Source organism: Scyliorhinus torazame, chromosome 3 (assembly GCF_047496885.1).
Source record: "Scyliorhinus torazame isolate Kashiwa2021f chromosome 3, sScyTor2.1, whole genome shotgun sequence".
Taxonomy (NCBI): Eukaryota; Metazoa; Chordata; class Chondrichthyes; order Carcharhiniformes; family Scyliorhinidae; genus Scyliorhinus; species Scyliorhinus torazame.
Window position 1 is genome coordinate 90,283,712 of NC_092709.1, and position 17,823 is coordinate 90,301,534.

Sequence of the window (17,823 nt, forward strand, 5' to 3'; positions counted from 1 at the left end):
GCCCAGTACAAATCGGCTGAAAATGAGAAGCTTGTCTCCCATGAGGCAGAGAGTGTGCAGGCCGTCTCCCGGATGCAGCGCCTCAGCATTGATGAAAGCGGCCATTTTGCGTGCTTTTCCCGGGGCCCCACGCATGCGCGATGCGAACGGGATAACAAAGCGTCCGACAGCCGCCATGCGCATGTGTGACGACGTGCGGAGCGTCAGGGCACCAATGTCATGACGTGCGCGAACTGCGGCAAGGCCCACTTAACGAAACACTGCCCTGCAAGAGGCGGGCGATGTTTAAACTGCGGGAAGCCTGGACGCTATGCAGCCTTGTGCAGGTCTGCACCACCAGTCAGGGGCCAGTGCTCCCAATTCCGACGATGGCGCGTTCAGAGTGTGCAACGACGATTACAGGATTCTGATCCTGGCAGCACAATGGATCCAGAGGAAGAATGCCTGGACTCCGCCTACTGTGTGGGCGTCATTACCAAATGTGAATATGCCACATCCAACTCATCACAAATTCAATCCAGCCTCGCTGTGGATTCTGCTGACGAATGGCGTGCGGTGATGCAGGTCAACCACTGCTCCATCCAGTTTAAGCTGGACACAGGTGCTTCTGCCAACGTCCTCTCGCAGGCAGATTTCAAACGCATCAAGAAGCCCTCCAAGGTCCTTCCAGCAGCCTGCAAGCTCCTGGACTACAACGGAAATGCCATCACGGCACTGGGATCCTGCCATCTACTCATCTCCAACCGGAGCACCCATGCACGGTTACGTTTTGAAATTGTCAAGCCAGACAGGGCATCCCTACTTGCCGCGCATGCCTGCAAGCAGCTGAACCTCGTACAGCGGGTTTACACAATTACATCCTCCAATGTGGATCTTCAGGCCGTCATTGACGACATCCTCGCTCAGTATCCGGATGTGTTCGACGGGATGGGCATGCTGCCATATCGATACAAGATTCTGCTGCGACCTGATGCCAAGCCAGTGGTCCACGCACCACGCCGGGTCCCAGCTCCGTTGAGGGAGCGCCTGAAGGCACAGCTCAAGGATCTTCAACAATAGGGCATCATTTCCAAGGTAACTGAACCGGCTGACTGGGTCAGCTCGATGGTATGTGTTAGAAAGCCTTCGGGAGACCTGCGCATCGGCATTGATCCGAAGGATCTCAATAAGAATATAATGCGTGAACACTACCCCATCCCAAAGCACGAGGAACTCAACAGTGAGATGGCACACGCATGTTTTTTCACCAAGTTAGATGCGTCACATGGATTTTGGCAAATCCAGCTGGTTGAGTCCAGCAGAAGGCTCTGCACCTTCAACACACTGTTTGGCAGGTACTGTTATAATCGCATGCTGTTTGGCATTGTCTCGGCATCGGAGATCTACCATCGCATCATGGAGCAGATGATGGAGGGCATTGAAGGGGTTCGTGTGTACGTGGACGACATCATGTGGTCCACGACCCCTGAAGAGCATATTTCCCATCTCCAGCAGGTATTCCGCCGTGTCCATGCTAATGGCCTGAAGCTGAACAGGTCCAAATGTTGCTTTGGCATGTTGACACTCAAGTTCCTAGGTGACCAGATCTCTCAGCAGGGCGTGCGCCCGGACACAGACAAGGTCAAGGCCATCAAAGCCATGAAGGTCCCTGAAGACAAGAAGGCGGTGTTGCGCTTCCTGGGCATGGTCAATTTTCTGGGCAAGTTCATCCCAAACCTGGCCTCACACACCACGGCCCTATGAAACCTGGTGAAAAAGTCCACTGCCTTTGAATGGAAGGCAGCACATCAGACAGAGTGGTTGGAGCTGAAAGCCTAGCTCACCACTGCACCCGTCTTGGCATTTTGCGAGTCTGGTCTTTGTTTATGGAAACCCAATAGTGATTACCACTTGCGCCACGTCACGCCGCCAGGTGGGAACATTGCACGTTACTTGAAGAATCAGCGTTAATTCGATTTTGCATATTTAAATCTATTTTAATGATAGGTAATCAGGTTCATGTCCTAAACCTGATTACGTCTGCTGGGGGATCTTGGGAACATCGCGACCTGTTTGGCATCCGACGCAAATCCTGTTTCCAGCCTCTCCCAGAATTTTCCTGACATTGCGGGAGGGCAACTTGAAAATCGCCTCTCTTATCTCGCATGCGTCAAACTGGCAGCAAAAGTAAAACTATTCAGGGGTTACTAATGTTTTTACTTCCTTTGAGGATACCTTTTGGTGTGCTTTATTTCTGTTGCTAGGGTTTGTGTTTACAGTGCTACGTGATTGTTTCAGTTCCTTCTGTTGAAATTAAGTCATTTAGAACAGTGTTCTTCAAACCTTTTTTCCAGGGTCCCATTTTTACCAACCAGCCAACCTTCGGGACCCAACCCGGACGACCTTTGAGACCCACCATTTTCTCTTACCTTGTTTGCTGCTGACAAAAATGGAGGAAATGGTTTTGGGTCCCTTTGGCCCTCGTACACGCTCCTCCAATGGAACCTGTCAGATGAAGGTGAAGCTTTCTGGTGTCGGAAAGTATGGAGTCTCCATCTGTCCAAAGTTCTGCATTTTTTTCCTGTAAAATTTGACCAAATAACCCCCCCCCCCAACTTGTAAAAGTAAATAAAAATAAAATGAATGGAAAAAAAAAATTAAATTAATAAAATAAATGAATAAACCCGCCCAAACCTATAAAACAAAAAGCTGCGACCATTTAAAAACAAAGTGGCCGCACTGCGCATGCGTGCCCAATCATCGGCGCGCATGCGCATAGCTTTGCGCATGATCTGGCACGCATGCGCAATGCGGCCGCATTTTGTTTACATGTTCATGGCCATTTTGATCGGGAGCACTGCGACGGACGGCTCCGCGACCCTCCCGACAACCGCCCGCGACCCACCCGCGGGTCGTGCCCCGAGTTTGACAATGCCTGATTTAGAATGTGCTCGACGTTACATCACATCTGTACCACAGGGGTTTTATATCAACAGTAATTTGTTGTTCATTGGTCACTTCGCTGTTAGAATAGTCGCAATGTGTTAGCTTGAGAAAGCTTAAAATAATGAATTGAGCTAACCATTTAGATTTAGTTAACAGAACAGCAGTCAGCTTTTTCTTGGTGTATGTTCTGAATACCACATGCCTAAATTTAATACACAAAGGGAGTGCAGACTGGAAATTGATATTGGACAAAAGCGTGGCTTCAAATAAATAGCTATCATATATATAAAAAATATTCATCTGCCTGTGTTTTCTGTCCGTAATGTCCACAATCAATTCATTTGTCCGCAGTCATAATGGAAACTGACCGTAAATTAATATCCTGCCATGGGAAAAGTTATTATTATGGTTGTAGTTCATCATTGCCATGCTTAGGGTGGACTCTGCTGACTTCCCTCTGATTAAGTTGCTTCATCTGGCATTAATTTGTATTGCATCCCCTCTCAGAATTGGTATGCATTTTCCTGATTGATTTCTGAGTGATGGCGTGTATGGACTCAAGCTTGTGCTGATTGTATTCGGCCCAGTCCCATCAGCGCAGGGAATAATCATGTAACGCTTTGTGTTCATTACATGATGTGTATTTGAAACAAAGTGTGTCCAGAAAGATGAGAGGTTGTTTGACGCTTACTTAGGTTGGCGCATTTCTTTGCCTGTTAATCAGGCTGCAAAGTAATTAGGTTGGATCAGGGAGAGGGAAACTCTTGCTGTTCCAACCTGCTGGAATGTACCCTTCCCTATCTCTGCCCATTATAAATCACCACCATCATCTTTGGAGAAGTTCACAGGCTGCCTCATCTTGTCGCCTGGGTCACTATATGGTCATGTGTAGAACTCGTAGGAGGAAAATTCTAGGTAAGAATTCACGGTGCCTACTGTAATCATTGGTGAATTAACTTCTATTGTCCATTGTGAATATTAAATAAGATGTTAATCCCTTTCAATTAAATAAATGAAACAAACAGCCAGTAGTTTGTAGGTATATGGAGTTTTGGAGGTGCCAAGATGCATTAGTTTAAGATTAATTATATTTCTAACCACATTCAAGACTGTTTGCGGTCTTCATATTTTGTACTGACTGAAACCCTCTGAGAGAATGCTGTAAATGAGCTGATGGATTTGTGCAGATTTCAATCTGTGAAAGACATTCCTCTGAGCTTGGTAGCAAATTGCACTTTTCACAGTATGCTGCCTAATGCCCAATAAATTACTGGGTAGATTTCTGGAATTAGTATTCCATATGTATAGTTGCGCTTTTACACAGCAGTTTCTATTTGCTTTTGTTTAAAGGGCATTGTCTCACATGAGTGATTTATCAATAAGATTAATACAGCAGGCAACTTGAGGCTCTTTCAGTATGTAGGCTACTTTAAGTGTTTTTAATAACCTCAACTAGCACTTCAGAATCCTGTCAAAGCTGTTTGTTTAATTGTAAATTATACTAGAGGGGCGTGGGTGCTTCTGATCAGAATCGGCGAAATGGTCTCACACCAGATATAAAGAGAGATACCTAAGGCATTGCAGTACAGATGGGAAGACATTCATTTACATAACACCCTGTGCTGTGGGATTTCTGCAGACTTCATACTAAAAATGGGAGACTGGGAAGAAATCTATGCTTGACGTTATATAGCTGTTTGACATTATCAGTTTTCTTTTTACTTAGAAGCGATCACAGTAAATATAAATGCCTGAGGTGTACACAGTGATTCTCCAAATTGCTTGCTGTAGCTTGGGAAGAAGATAAGGAAAGTCTTCCACGGAGGTTGTGGAGGAAAATTGGGAGAACTCCATCGATATTTCAGGATTTTCTTATATTTACTGCTCATCCCCCATTCCTCTAATGTGCCCTGAAGATGCTGTCTTTTGCTAGCTAGAGTGTGTTACCTTTCTCACATGCCCAGTCAGTGTCTGACGTTGGAAAGAGACTTATATTCATTTTTGGGAGGGCATCAAAGGTGGGCCCAATCCTCCCTATCAAAGGTGGGCCCAATCCTGCCCTATCAAAGGTGGGTCCAATCCTGCTTCTAGCAAAGGTGGGTTCAATTGTGCCCCTATCAATGTTCACACATGCACATTGTCAGCAAACTGTCTGAAGTTGGGACACCTCCCTTCGCTTGTTCTAACCTCCTGATCATTCAGTACAGAATGCTTGAGGTTCAGGCTGACAAACCCCTTCATGCTAAACTCCCAATTTCAGTTGTAGCAATCTTATAATTTAATAGCACTGTGCCGACTCTTTCCCCTGTAAAGTGGGAAAGAAAGAGGGCCCGATTTTAACTCTACGAGTGGCTGAGTTTTGAATAGGTTAAAATCAGGCATAAAGTGAGCTACCAACAGTGGTCTTAGAACTGTTTTGATAGAAGTCTGGAAATGGATCTATTGCCTATTCTTTCATCTCTAGGGTATTTTTTGACTCAAGTAGACCCATGAAATAGAAAAGTGAAGCCACTGACTTAAATCAAAACTTAAATCCCACCTCATTATTGACTCAAATGTAGTGCGTTCTTTGGCCGCTCCTCCCATCTTCCAGTCTCTGTTATCTTGAACTAATCCTAAATTCTGCTTCCAATTTCTTATTTTGCACCAAATCCTGTTCACACATCACTCCTTTGCTTACTGATCCACATGGACTGCTATTTCATTTTAAAATTCCCATTCTTGCCTCCAAAACATTCAACCCAATAACCCTCTGAGACAGCCTTTAAGCCTGCAATGCTGGCCTCTTTCATATCCCTGATTGTATTCACTATTGGTGGCCACACCTTCAGCTGCTGAGGCCTGAAGCTCCAGAATTCCTTCACTAAATTTCCCTGCCTCAATACCTTACATTCAGAAGCTTAATAAAACCTACGGCCGCAATTTTCCAGTCCTGCTGCGGAGTCTTTTCCCACCGTGGAGGCAGCTTGCCATTCGGCTCCGGCATGATCTTCCGGTCGTGCTAAGGCCAATGGCAATCTGCATGGCGGCCTGGGGCCCCGCTGGGGAACCTGCAGCAAGACATTGGCGGGACCGGAAAATCCTGCTGGTGGGAAGGGCCGGAAAACCCCACCCTTGCCTTTGGCCGAACTTTTGATCATTTGTATTAATTTCTCTTTATGTGGCTTGGTGCGAATCTTGTTGGAAAAACGTGAAGCATCTTGGAACGTTGTACTTTTTTGAAGGCACTATGTAAGAGCAAGTAGTTCTTGCTTCTATCCTACATCCTGACAGTCTGTTAATCCACCATGGCCTTAACCACAGGCAAAGCACCAAGTTAGAACGTTCTTATGTCCTATGCTATAGTATATAGAGAAGTTTTTCAACAATGTTATTCTGGCGGTGGAACCTCACCCTCTGGTGGCACATGTCTGAAATTCAGATGTTTGCTGCAAATGATTAGCTGGTAGTACCGGATGGAATACCATGCACACCCAATTCCCAATATGTGGCTGCAATGCTGAAGCCCTCCATTGATGCTGCAAAGTTGGAAAAGTACGTCTTTATTGAATGCACCATTGTTATTGATACAACAAATGATCAGTTTTCTTTTTTATTCTATTTAAGATAATCCTCGTCAGTTCATCGATGAATGATCGTGATCAGAGCCTCTTTGTGAGCACGGATGAGGGAGCCAACTTTCAAAAACAGCAGATTTTGTTCTCTCTGGAGACGTTGGTTTTTCACCCAAAAGAAGAAGATAAATTGCTCGTGTACAGCAAGGAGGGTCGGGTAAGTATGGTCATACACGGAATCTTTTTTGTTTGAGTACAAAAATAGTGCAAGCTCTCGCGACGGTTGCCAACCATTTGGGATTCCCCTAGACTCTTCAGAAATTAAAGATTAATCACCAGGCTACAGGGCACCACAGCAAGCATTAAAAATGTATATCCCCTCCCACCACCCTCCTTTCTTTGAATGCTTTTGTTTATTGATTTAAAAATTATTGACGATTGGGGAAAATGGCTATTTTTTTTTAAATTAAATATTTTATTGAAAATTTTTGGTCAACCAACACAGTACATTGTGCATCCTTTACACAATATTATAACAACACAAATAACAATGACCTATTTTATAAACAAAAAATGAATAAATAATAAATAACAAAAATGAAAACTAGCCCTAATTGGCAACTGCCTTGTCACAAGTAACACTCTCCAAAAATATAATTTAACAGTCCAATATATAATTATCTGTAGCAACGACCTATACATACTATACAGTATATATTAACAACCCTGAGAGTCCTTCTGGTTCCTCCTCCCACCCCCCCCCCGATCCTGGGCTGCTGCTGCTGCTGCTGCCTTCTTTTTCCCATTCCGTCTATCTTTCTGCGAGGTATTCGACGAACGGTTGCCACCGCCTGGTGAACCCTTGAGCCGACCCCCTTAGGACGAACTTAATCCGCTCTAGCTTTATAAACCCTGCCATGTCATTTATCCAGGTCTCCACCCCCGGGGGCTTGGCTTCTTTCCACATTAACAATATCCTGCGCCGGGCTACTAGGGACGCAAAGGCCAAAACATCGGCCTCTCTCGCCTCCTGCACTCCCGGCTCTTGTGCAACCCCAAATATAGCCAACCCCCAGCTTGGTTCGACCCGGACTCCTACTACTTTTGAAAGCACCTTTGTCACCCCCATCCAAAACCCCTGTAGTGCCGGGCATGACCAGAACATATGGGTATGATTCGCTGGGCTTCTCGAGCACCTCGCACACCTATCCTCCACCCCAAAAAATTTACTGAGCCGTGCTCCAGTCATATGTGCCCTGTGTAATACCTTAAACTGAATCAGGCTTAGCCTGGCACACGAGGACGACGAGTTTACCCTGCTTAGGGCATCTGCCCACAGCCCCTCCTCGATCTCCTCCCCCAGCTCTTCTTCCCATTTCCCTTTTAGTTCATCTACCATAGTCTCCCCTTCGTCCCTCATTTCCCTATATATATCTGACACCTTACCATCCCCCACCCATGTCTTTGAGATCACTCTGTCCTGCACCTCTTGTGTCGGGAGCTGCGGGAATTCCCTCACCTGTTGCCTCGCAAAAGCCCTCAGTTGCATATACCTGAATGCATTCCCTTGGGGCAACCCATATTTCTCGGTCAGCGCTCCCAGACTCGCGAACTTCCCATCCACAAACAGATCTTTCAGTTGCGTTATTCCTGCTCTTTGCCACATTCCATATCCCCCATCCATTCCCCCCGGGGCAAACCTATGGTTGTTTCTTATCGGGGACCCCCCCAAGGCTCCAGTCTTTCCCCTATGCCGTCTCCACTGTCCCCAAATCTTCAGTGTAGCCATCACCATCGTGCTTGTGGTGTAGTTCCTCGGTGAGAACGGCAATGGGGCTGTCACCATAGCCTGTAGGCTAGTCCCCCGACAGGACGCCCTCTCTAATCTCTTCCACGCCGCTCCCTCCTCCTCTCCCATCCACTTACTCACCATTGAAATATTAGCGGCCCAATAATACTCACTTAGGCTCGGTAGTGCCAGCCCCCCCCTATCCCTGCTACGCTGTAAGAATCCCTTCCTCACTCTCGGGGTCTTCCCGGCCCACACAAAACCCATGATGCTCTTTTCAATCCTTTTAAAAAAAGCCTTCGTAATCACCACCGGGAGGCACTGAAACACAAAGAGGAATCTCGGGAGGACCACCATCTTAACCGCCTGCACCCTCCCTGCCATTGACAGGGATACCATATCCCATCTCTTGAAATCCTCCTCCATCTGTTCCACCAACCGCGTTAAATTTAACCTATGCAATGTGCCCCAATTCTTAGCTATCTGGATCCCCAGGTAACGAAAGTCCCTTGTTACCTTCCTCAACGGTAGGTCCTCTATTTCTCTACTCTGCTCCCCTGGATGCACCACAAACAACTCACTTTTCCCCATGTTCAATTTATACCCTGAAGAATCCCCAAACTCCCCAAGTATCCGCATTATTTCTGGCATCCCCTCCGCCGGGTCCGCCACGTATAGTAGCAAATCGTCCGCATACAAAGATACCCGGTGCTCTTCTCCTCCCCTAAGTACTCCCCTCCACTTCTTGGAACCCCTCAACGCTATCGCCAGGGGCTCAATCGCCAGTGCAAACAATAATGGGGACAGAGGGCATCCCTGCCTTGTCCCTCTATGGAGCCGAAAATATGCAGATCCCCGTCCATTCGTGACCACGCTCGCCACTGGGGCCCTATACAACAGCTGCACCCATCTAACATACCCCTCTCCAAAACCAAATCTCCTCAACACCTCCCACAAATAATCCCACTCCACTCTATCAAATGCTTTCTCGGCATCCATCGCCACTACTATCTCCGTTTCTCCCTCTGGTGGGGCCATCATCATTACCCCTAACAACCTCCGTATATTCGTGTTCAGCTGTCTCCCCTTCACAAACCCAGTTTGGTCCTCGTGGACCACCCCCGGGACACATTCCTCTATTCTCATTGCCATTACCTTGGCCAGGACCTTGGCATCTACATTTAGGAGGGAAATAGGTCTATAGGACCCGCATTGTAGCGGGTCCTTTTCCTTCTTTAAGAGAAGCGATATTGTTGCTTCAGACATAGTCGGGGGCAGTTGTCCCCTTTCCTTTGCCTCATTAAAGGTCCTCGTCAGTACCGGGGCGAGCAAGTCCACATATTTTCTATAGAATTCGACTGGGAATCCATCTGGTCCCGGGGCCTTTCCCGCCTGCATGCTCCTAATTCCTTTCACCACTTCTACCTCGATCTGTGCTCCCTGTCCCACCCTTTCCTGCTCTTCCACCTTGGGAAATTCCAGCCGATCCAAGAAGCCCATCATTCTCTCCCTCCCATCCGGGGGTTGAGCTTCATATAATTTTTTATAAAATGTCTTGAACACTCCATTCACTCTCTCCGCTCCCCGCTCCATCTCTCCTTCCTCATCCCTCACTCCCCCTATTTCCCTCGCTGCTCCCCTTTTCCTCAATTGGTGTGCCAGCAACCTGCTCGCCTTCTCCCCATATTCGTACTGTACACCCTGTGCCTTCCTCCATTGTGCCTCTGCAGTGCCTGTAGTCAGCAAGTCAAATTCTACATGTAGCCTTTGCCTTTCCCTGTACAGTCCCTCCTCCGGTGCTTCCGCATGTTGTCTGTCCACCCTCAAAAGTTCTTGCAGCAACCGCTCCCGTTCCTTACTCTCCTGCTTCCCTTTATGTGCCCTTATTGATATCAGCTCCCCTCTAACCACCGCCTTCAACGCCTCCCAGACCACTCCCACCTGGACCTCCCCATTATCATTGAGTTCCAAGTACTTTTCAATGCACCCCCTCACCCTTAGACACACCCCCTCATCTGCCATTAGTCCCATGTCCATTCTCCAGGGTGGGCGCCCTCCTGTTTCCTCCCCTATCTCCAAGTCCACCCAGTGTGGAGCGTGATCCGAAATGGCTATAGCCGTATACTCCGTTCCCCTCACCTTCGGGATCAATGCCCTACCCAGCACAAAAAAGTCTATTCGCGAGTAGACTTTATGGACATAGGAGAAAAACGAGAACTCCTTACTCCTAGGTCTGCTAAATCTCCACGGGTCTACACCTCCCATCTGCTCCATAAAATCTTTAAGTACCTTGGCTGCTGCCGGCCTCCTTCCAGTCCTGGACGGAAAATGGCTATTTGATAGTCGAGGCGTATCCAATTAGGTAATAAAGAGTCAGTTCGCTATTGGTATGAGGAGGTAGTGGTCTGTGAGGACGGAAGTGCTTGTTGACCAGTGGTGGGAGCGTTGGAGCTGGGTAATCAATGACAAACAGGATGTGATCGATCAGAATTGGAAACCCCAACTCACTGGAGCTGGAAGCTCAGTCCTAAATTACAAGGCGGGAGGCAAAGAAGGATGATAAATGAAACCTTTTTTGTTAAAGTTTTGAGTACCCAATTCATTTTTTCCAATTACGGGGCAATTTAGCATGGCCAATTCACCTATCTTGCACATCTTTTTGGGGTGAGACCCACGCAGACACGGGGAGAATGTGCAAACTCCACACGGACAGTGACCTAGTGCTGGGATCGAACCGTGGTCCTCGGTGCTGTGAGGCAGCAGTGCTAACCACTGCACAACCATGCTGCCCTTAAATTAAACCAGTACAAAGCGAGAAGGAAATGTTAGTTTTGGGAGTCCCACTGCTGCATGGAATCTTTATTTGTCTGCCCTTTTGTTCTGCTTGTGTTAATCTGAAAGGGTATTGTGTCTTATGTTGGGAAGTTCCTAGTTCCAACACAGTGAACAGCCTTTTCCACAAATGCTGCTTAATTATTGCCACTTGGGACAGATTCTGCAACAGCAGGTACCACAGGTTCGTGCTGTACCGATGACTAATTTGTTTACTTTAATTTCTCTTTAAGCTGTAAACAAACATGAGCTGTGATGATTCAGTCACGTCATTGCACACTCGCTTTTCAGAACAACACTGGTTGCCATCGTGTTCATTAGAAAAAAGCCATGAGTCTCCTGTGATGCATGTGTGGATAATGCTGCTAGGAGAGAAAGAAGGAGGGAAAGAATAGTTCCTATCTGATCCTGTCCCTCTCTTCAGGAGGCTATATTTACCCAGAGTGTTCAGGGAACAAACAGTGAGATTTGTGTGCATTATTAAGAGGTCCTCACAGAAATCTGCCAACTGCGGCAGCCATAACTTTAATCTCCAAGGGAGGCACGGGCATTGCCAGTGACTATGAAGGTAATCATGGCTATTAACATTTGCCTATCTGGCTCCCCCCTGGCTGTTGCTTGACGTATTAGTCAGAGAGTTATGGAGGTCTACAGCACAGAAAAGACCCGTTGGCCCATCACATCTGTGCTGGTCAAAAATAATCACATTTTTAAAAATTCATTGACGTGATGTGGGCGTCACTGGTTAGGCCAACATTCATTGCCCATCCCTAGTTGCCCTTCAGAAGGTGGTGGTGAGTTGCCTTCTTGAACCGCTGCAGTCCTTGAGGTGTAGGTACATCCACTGTGCTGTTAGGGAGGGAGTTCCAGGATTTTGTCCCAGCGACAGCGAAGGAACGGCGATATATTTCCAAGTCAGGGCGGTGAGTGACTTGGAGGGGAACCTCCAGATGGTGGGGTTCCCAGGTATCTGCTGCTTTTGTCCTTCTAGATAGTAGTGGTCATGTGTTTGGAAGGTGCTGACGAAGGAACCTCGGTGAGTTACTGCAATACATCTTGTTGATGCTACACATGGCTGCCACTGTTTGTCGGTGGTGGAGCGTTTGAATGTTTGTGGAAGGAGGAGCAATCAGCTGGATGGTGTCGAGCTTCTTCAGTGTTTTTGGAGCTGCACTCATCCAGGCAAGTGGAGAGTATTCCATTATACTCCTGACTTGTGCCTTGTAGATGGTTGACAGGCTTTGGAGGGTCAGGAGGTGAGTTACTTGCCATAGGCTTCCTAGCCTTTGACCTGCCCTGGTAGCCACAGTATTAATATGCCTAGTCCAGTTCAGTTTCCGATCAATGGTAATCCCCAGGATGTTGATTGTGGGGGATTCAGCGATGGTAATGTCATTGAATGTCAACGGGTGATGGTTAGATCCTCTAACTATTCTGATACCATTTTCCAGCACTTGGCCCAGAGCCTTACATAGATCATAGAACATTACAGCGCAGTACAGGCCCTTCGGCCCTCGATGTTGCGCCGACCTGTGAAACCACTCTAAAGCCCATCTACACTATTCCCTTATCGTCCATATGTCTATCCAATGGCCATTTGAATGCCCTTAGTGTTGGCGAGTCCACTACTGTTGCAGGCAGGGCATTCCACGCCCTTACTACTCTCTGAGTAAAGAACCTAGCTCTGACATCTGTCTTATATCTATCTCCCCTCAATTTAAAGCTATGTCCTCTCGTGCTAGACATCACCATCCGAGGAAGAAGGCTCTCACTGTCCACCCTATCCAATCCTCTGATTATCTTGTATGCCTCAATTAAGTCACCTCTTAACCTTCTTCACTCTAACGAAAACAGCCTCAAGTCCCTCAGCCTTTCCTCATAAGATCTTCCTCCATACCAGGCAACATTCTGGTAAATCTCCTCTGCACCCTTTCCAATGCTTCCACATCCTTCCTATAATGCGGCGACCAGAATTGCACACAATACTCCAATTGCGGCCGCACCAGAGTGAATGACAAACAGCAGTGGCCCCAAAACAGATCCTTGTGGTACACCACTAGTAACTGGACTCCAGTCTGAACATTTCCCATCAACCACCACCCTTTGTCTTCTTCCAGCTAGCCAATTTCTGATCCAAACTGCGAAATCACCCTGAATCCCATGCCTCCGTATTTTCTGCAGTAGCCTACCGTGGGGAACCTTCTCAAACGCTCTACTGAAATCCATATACACCATATCAACTGCTTTACCCTCATCCACCTGTTTGGTCACCTCAAAGAACTCAATAAGGTTTGTGAGGCACGACCTACCCTTCACAAAACCGTGTTGACTATCTCTCATCAAATTATTCCTTTCCAGATGATTATACATCCTATCTCTTATAAACCTTTCCAAGATTTTGCCCACAACAGAAGTAAGGCTCACTGATCTATCGTTACCGGGGTTGTCTCTACTCCCCTTCTTGAAGAAGGGGACAACATTTGCTATCCTCCAGTCTTCTGGCACTATTCCTGTAGACAAAGATGACTTAAAGATCAAAGCCAAAGGCTCAGCAATCTCCTCCCTAGCTTCCCAGAGAATCCTAGGATAAATCCCATCCGGCCCAGGGGACTTATCTATTGTCACACTTTCCAGAATTGCTAACACCTCCTCTTTATGAACCTCAAGCCCTTCAAGTCTAGTAGCCTGAATCTCAGTATTCTCCTCGATAACATTGTATTTTTCCTGTGTGAATACTGACGAAAAATATTCATTTAGCACCTCTCCTATCTCCTCGAACTCCAAGCACAACTTCCCACTACTGTCCTTGACTGGCCCTACTCTTGCCCTAGTCATTCGTTTATTCCTGACATATCTATAGAAAGCTTTAGGGTTATCCTTGATCCTACCTGCCAAAGACTTCTCATGTCCCCTCCTGGCTCTTCTTAGCTCTCTCTTTAGGTCATTCCTACCTAACTTGTAACTCTCGAGCGCCCTAACTGAACCTTCATGTCTCATCTTTACATAAGCCTCCGTCTTCCTCTTGACAAGTGTTTCGACTGCTTTAGTAAACCACGGTTCCCTTGCTCTACCACTTCTTCCGTGCCTGACAGGTACATACTTACCAAGGACATACAGTGGCTGTTCCTTGAACAAGCTCCAGATTTCCATTGTGCCCATCCCCTGCAGTTTTCCTCTCCATCCGATGCATCCTAAGTCTTGCCTCATCGCATCATAATTGCCTTTCCCCCAGATATAACTCTTGCCCTGCGGTATATACCTATCCCTGTCCGAAACCAAGATCAAGCTATCCCACTCGCTGTCATTCTGGTGTTCTCCATGTGTCTATCCAATAACCGCTTGAAAGTTCCTAAAGTGTCCAACTCCACTATCACAACAGGCAGTCCATTCCACACCCTAACCACTCTCTGAGAACCTACCTCGGATATCCCTCCTATATCTCCGACCCTGAATCTTATATTATGCCCCCTTGTAACAGCTACATCCACCCGAGGAAATAGTGTCTGAACGTCCACTCTATCTATCCCCCTCATCATCTTATAAACCTCTATTAAGCCGCCACTCATCCCCCTCCGTTCCAAAGAGAAAAGCCCTAGCTCCCTCAACCTTTCCTCATAAGACCTATCCTCCAAACCAGGCAGCATCCTGGTAAATCTCCTTTGCACCCTTTCCAACGCTTCCACATTCTTCCTATAGTGAGGTGACCAGAACTGCACACAATACTCCAAATGTGGTCTCACCAGGGTCATGTACAGCTGCAGCATAACCCCATGGCTCTTAAACTCAAGCCCCCTGTTAATAAACACTAACACACTATAGGCCTTCTTCATGGTTCTATCCACGTGAGTGGCAACCTTCAGAGATCTGTGGACATGAACCCCAAGATCTCTCTGTTCCTCCACATTCCTCAGAACCCTGCTGTTGACCCTGTAATCCGCATTCAAATTTTTCCAACCAAAATTAATCACCTCACACTTATCAGGGTTAAACTCCATCTGCCATTTTTCAGCCCAGCTCTGCATCCTATCAATGTCTCTTTGCAGCCTACAACAGCCCTCCACCTCATTCACTACGCCACCAATCTTGGTGTCATCAGCAAATTTACTGACCCACCCTTCTGCCTCCTCCTCCAAGTCATTGATAAAAATCACAAATAGCAGAGGACCCAGCACTGATCCCTGTGGTACACCGCTGGTAACTGGTCTCCAGTCTGAAAATTTTCCATCCACCACCACCCTCTGTCTTCTATGTGATAGCCAGTTACTTATCCAATTGGACAAATTTCCCTCTATCCCACACCTCCTTACTATCTTCATGAGCCGACCATGGGGAACCTTATCAAAAGCCTTACTAAAATCCATGTATACGACATCAACTGCTCTGCCTTCATCTACACACTTAGTTACCTCCTCAAAGAATTCAATCAAATTTGTGAGGCAAGACTTACCCTTTACGAATCCGTGTTGACTATCCTGGATTAAGCTGCATCTTTCCAAATGGTCATAAATCCTATCCTTCAGGATCTTTTCCATTAACTTACCGACCACCGAAGTAAGACTAACCGGCCTATAATTACCAGAGTCATTCCTATTCCTGGTCTTGAACAGAGGAACAACATTCGCCACTCTCCAGTCCTCTGGCACTATCCCCGTGGACAGTGAGGACCCAAAGATCAAAGCCAAAGGCTCTGCAATCTCAGCCCTTGCCTCCCAAAGAATCCTAGGATATATCCCATCTGGCCCAGGGGACTTGTCGACCCTAAGGTTTTCAAAATTGCTAATACATCCTTCCTCAGAACATCTACCTCCTCCAGCCTATCCACCTGTATCACACTCTCATCCTCAAAAAATGGCCCCTCTCCTTGGTGAACACTGAAGAAAAGTATTCATTCAACGCCTCCCCTATCTCTTCTGCTCCATGCACAAGTTCCCACTACTGTCCTTGACCGGCCCTAACCTCACCCTGGTCATTCTTTTATTTCTCACATAAGAGTAAAAAGCCTTGGGGTTTTCCTTGATCTGACCCGCCAAGGACTTCTCATGTCCCCTCCTAGCTCTCCTAAGCCCTTTTTTTTAGCTCATTCCTTGCTAGCTTGTAACCCTCAAGCGACGCAACTGAACCTTGTTTTCTCATCCTTACATACGCTTCCTTTTTCCTCTTGACAAGACATTCAACCTCTTTTGTGAACCATGGTTCCCTCACACGGCCTTTTCCTCCCTGCCTGACAGGGACATACCTATCAAGGACACGCAGTATTTGTTCTTTGAACAAGCTCCACTTTTCATTTGTGCCTTTCCCTAACAGTTTTTGTTCCCATCATATGCTCCCTAATTCTTGCCAAATCGCATCATAATTACCCCTCCCCCAATTATAAACCTTGCCCTGCCGAATAGCCCTATCCCTCTCCATTGCGATAGTGAAAGACACCGAATTGTGGTCACTATCTCCAAAGTGCTCTCCCACAAACAAATCTAACACTTGGCTCGGTTCATTACCCAGCACCAAATCCAATGTGGCCTCACCTCTTGTCGGCCTATCCACATATTGTGTCAGGAAACCCTCCTGTACACACTGTACAAAAACTGCCCCATCCGAACTGTTCGACCTATAGAGGTTCCAATCAATATTTGGAAAGTCACCCATGACAACTACCCTGAGACCACCACACCTATCCATAATCTGTTTTGCAATTTCTTCCTCCACTTCTCTATTACTATTTGGGGGCCTATAAAAAACTCCTAACAACGTGACCGCTCCTTTCCTATTTCTAATTTCAGCCCATATTACCTCAGTAGGCAGATCCCCCTCGAACTGCCTTTCTGCAGCCGTTAAACTATCCTTGATTAACAATGCTACTCCTCCACCTCTTTTATCACCTTCCCTACTCTTACTGAAACATCTATACCCCGGAACTTCCAACAACCATTCCTGTCCCTGTTCTAACCATGTCTCCGTAATGCCCACAACATCGTAGTCCCAGGTACCAATCCATGCTCCAAGTTCACCTCCCTTATTCCAGATGCTCCTTGCGTTGAAGTAGACACACTTCAACCCACCTTTCTGTCTGCCGGTACACTCCTGCGACCTTGATAACCTCCTCAGTACCTCACTACCCTCAACACTGGCTTCTGGACTACAGCTCGTTTTCCCATCCCACTGACAAATGAGTTTAAACCCCCCGCCCCGAAGAGCCGTAGCAAATTTCCCTCCCAGGATATTGGTGCCCCTCTGGTTCAGGTGCAAACCGTACTGTCTATACAGGTCCCACCTTCCCCAGAATGTGCTCCAATTATCCATGTAACTGAAACCCTCCCTCCTACACCATCCCTGCAGCCAGGTGTTTATCTGCACTCTCTCCCTGTTCCTCAGTTCGCTAGCACGTGGCACCGGCAACAAACCAGAGATGCCAACATGGTTTGTCCTGGCTCTCAGCTTCCACCCTAGCTCCCTAAATTCCTGTTTCAAATCCCCGTCCCTTCTCTTACCTATGTCGTTGGTACCGATCTGTACCACGACTTGTGATTGTTCCCCCTCCTCCTTAAGGATTCTGAAAACATGGTCCGAGACATCACGGACCCTGGCACCCGGGAGGCAACATACCATCCTTGAGTCTCTTTTGTTGCCACAGAACCGTCTATCTGTCCCTCTAACTATCGAGTCCCCAATAACTATTGCTCTCCTGCTCTCCCTCCTTCCCTTCTGAGCATAGGGACGGACTCAGTG

At 47.0% G+C, this 17,823-nt stretch overlaps 1 protein-coding gene across 5 annotated transcripts in view; it reads left to right on the top strand.

Annotated features, from left to right (window-relative positions):
• Positions 1-17,823, top strand: part of sorcs2 (sortilin-related VPS10 domain containing receptor 2) — a 963,142-nt gene that overhangs the window by 652,774 nt on the left and 292,545 nt on the right. For all 5 annotated transcript variants that reach the window (XM_072495949.1, XM_072495950.1, XM_072495951.1 and 2 more), the window contains exon 4: positions 6,532-6,696. In XM_072495949.1, the coding sequence (XP_072352050.1) occupies positions 6,532-6,696 (165 nt within the window). The remainder of the gene's footprint in view (positions 1-6,531; positions 6,697-17,823) is intronic.